The sequence below is a fragment of the Helobdella robusta genome (assembly GCF_000326865.2).
Source record: "Helobdella robusta unplaced genomic scaffold HELROscaffold_8, whole genome shotgun sequence".
NCBI classification, from domain to species: domain Eukaryota; kingdom Metazoa; phylum Annelida; class Clitellata; order Rhynchobdellida; family Glossiphoniidae; genus Helobdella; species Helobdella robusta.
In genome coordinates, this window is record NW_008705459.1 from 2,459,607 (window position 1) to 2,462,471 (window position 2,865).

At 32.8% G+C, this 2,865-nt stretch overlaps 1 protein-coding gene across 1 annotated transcript; it reads left to right on the top strand.

Annotated features, from left to right (window-relative positions):
• Positions 1-255: 255 nt before the first annotated feature.
• HELRODRAFT_165560 (hypothetical protein) lies at positions 256-2,154 on the top strand (the record flags this gene model as incomplete). The annotated part of the gene is made up of 2 exons (XM_009032115.1): positions 256-415; positions 1,583-2,154. 2 exons carry the CDS (start codon positions 256-258, stop codon positions 2,152-2,154), a joined length of 732 nt encoding a protein of 243 aa, XP_009030363.1.
• Between the last annotated feature and the right edge of the window lie 711 nt (positions 2,155-2,865).

The window sequence follows — 2,865 nt, forward strand, 5'->3', positions numbered from 1 at the left end:
AGATTTTCACAGTAATGTCAGTTTAAATGATTAAATACCTTTTTTTTATTTGATAATTTAAAAGTTATATGTATTAATGTATAGTCAATAATAACAGCCGTATATGACATTTTTCAAGTCAAAATTAACAAGAATTATTCAGAAGGAACTTTTACTATTTACATGTATTTCCAAAATAATATTTTCACGACAAAAACAATGAACGCAAAATTTGTAACGATGACGACGATGAAGATGTGTATGGCGATGACAATGATGACGTTGGTGGCTGTTGTGTTGTCGACCGAATCTGCCGAGTCCAGTGTTTCTGGTGACAAGCTAGATCGGCCGTTGGTGGAACGAATCAACATCCACAAGGATTATGATGATGAAACTGTTCATCACGTGGTTAACACGACGCCTCTAGTATCACCTGGTTAGTGTTATTTAAACATTTATCATTCAAAGACAATTATAATTTTTTCCATAATTTTTTCAGTGTTTTTCAGAAGTATATCAACTTAAACATGCAGTGCATGCAAATAATCGTGAATCAACTGATCGTACACATATCACATGGGATGGGTGAGGATTGACTTGCATTTGAAACCTGTCACTGCAACAGCACACCTTTTTGCCACTCATTATTATTATTATTATTACATTATATTATATTACAATTATTAAAGTGTTATTATTACAGTTCTAGCTATTAGTAAAATATTAATAATACTGTTTCTACGTACCTGTACAGATACTATTGCTACTGAAACTATTTTAGTAGTATTTTTACTTCCAATACACTTTACCATATTATCAACTTTTATCAACCTTTATTTTGAAATTTTTTTCATAGTGTTACAACAAAACAGAAACACTGACGTGAAAACAATTTCAAAAGAAAAAACAAAGAAAAAAGTTTTTAAAATTATTCATGAGAATGTCAATTTATTCTCAAACGCTTTCAACAAAAACAACAACAGCAGCAGCAGCAGAAACAGCAGAAACAACAACAGCCACGACAACAGCAACAATAACAACAAGGACATTTTCAACCCGACAAAAAATCCACATTTGAACAACAAAAACAACGACGCCGGCCCCGATGCCATTGATCAAACAAAAATGAAAAAGAAACAACAACAACAACAACAACGACAGCAGATACAACAGCAACAACGACGACAACAACAACGACAGCAAAAACAACAGCAGCAGCAACAACAACAACAAAAACAGCACCAACAACAGCCAGATGATCCATTAAAGAAAAACAAAAAATTGCTTAAGAGGTCATTAGAAGAAAAAAACGGACTGAAGAATGGGCCGAATGGAAATCTTATAAAAAGAAGAGAACCAGCTGGCAAACTTTTTAAAAAATGGATGAATGTAAAAATGATGAAAAGATTGCTTGAAAAAAAGACAAAAAGCAAAACGATAAAAAAATGATGGAAAGAAAGGAAGAACGTGAAAGAGTGATGAAGAAAATAAGCAAAGAAGCGATGATGGAACAGTGAGAAGATGAAAGAGCTAATGATGACGATGAAGAAGAAGAAGAAGAGAAAAAATGAACAAACCAGAAATATGATGATGACGAAAAAAGGTGAAAAAATAAACAGCATAATGATGAGAATGATGAGTAGAGATATGTTGAACTGCAAGGTGGTGCATTTTCCGCCCCCAGATCAGCACCTGTACTGCTGTCAGAAGCTTGAAGACTGCCAGTGCCCTGGAGGAATTGCCACGTGTTCGCACGTCAATAAAACTAAAAGTTATGATAAAAATGATGATGATGAAGGTGATGAGGATAACGAAGATGGTGAAGAAAATGATGATGGAATTGGTGACGATGATTATAAGGATGCTGGCGATTACGATGATGAGAACATTAAAGATGAGGTTGTAAGTGGGGCCGGTGTGAACAAAAATGATGGTGAATTGAAGGATGATGATGGAAAGGATGGTGAACTGGAAGGTGATAATGAAATAGGTGCAGACGGTGACAATGGTGAGTACAATATCGGTGATTTCCTACTCGCTTTTGTTAGTTATAATGATGAAATCAACAAACAAAAACTGAATGACCAGAATAAGGATAAAGAAAGTGAAGATGACGAAAAAGAAGATTTTGATAAAGTTTTTTTGGGTTTTAGCATAGATTTGGAAGAAAAATAATGATGGTGAAAAGATTTGCGTGATGATAACAATGATGAAAATGATTAAGTGTTATAAATAATTACTCAATTGATTATAGAAAACTTGTTAAAATAATGTTTACAATGAAAAAATCATGTGAAAGGAAAATTAAAGCGAAAAAATATGGCAATGATTGATTGAAGAGGACGTTTTGAAAAGAAAAATTGACTTGTCCTGTTCTTTTCGGTGTGGAGAATGAAAAAAATTTTTTTTTTATGCGAAAGTTGTTTGAATGATTAATTTTTTTAATTATTTGTCTTTTTTTACTATTTAATCATATTTCATCCGTGTTGGTAAATATTTTTTAAACCATTTATATTATATTTTTGTATTGTTAATTTTCAAATTTGTTTTCTGTTTAATGCAGTTTTGTTTTCAAGTTTTATTTTCAAATTTCGGATGTTTTCACGAAAAATGTTTACTCCAACCAATCAAAAGCAAGAGTATTTATGGAATACTACAAAAAATTGTTTATTTGTAGAGTGTGCCGGCCAGGAAACAAAAAAGATAAGGTAATAGAGAGCTAGCTATTACTGATCACGGGATCTTAAAATGTTTCATCCGAGGATGATTTGTATGGAGCCAGACGCCCACCTCACACCCAACAAATCTTTCAACACGCCAACCACACTTTCATTTTTTTCCACTTTTATCATTTTGACCTCTTTCGTTTCGTTTTCGTTGTTTCCG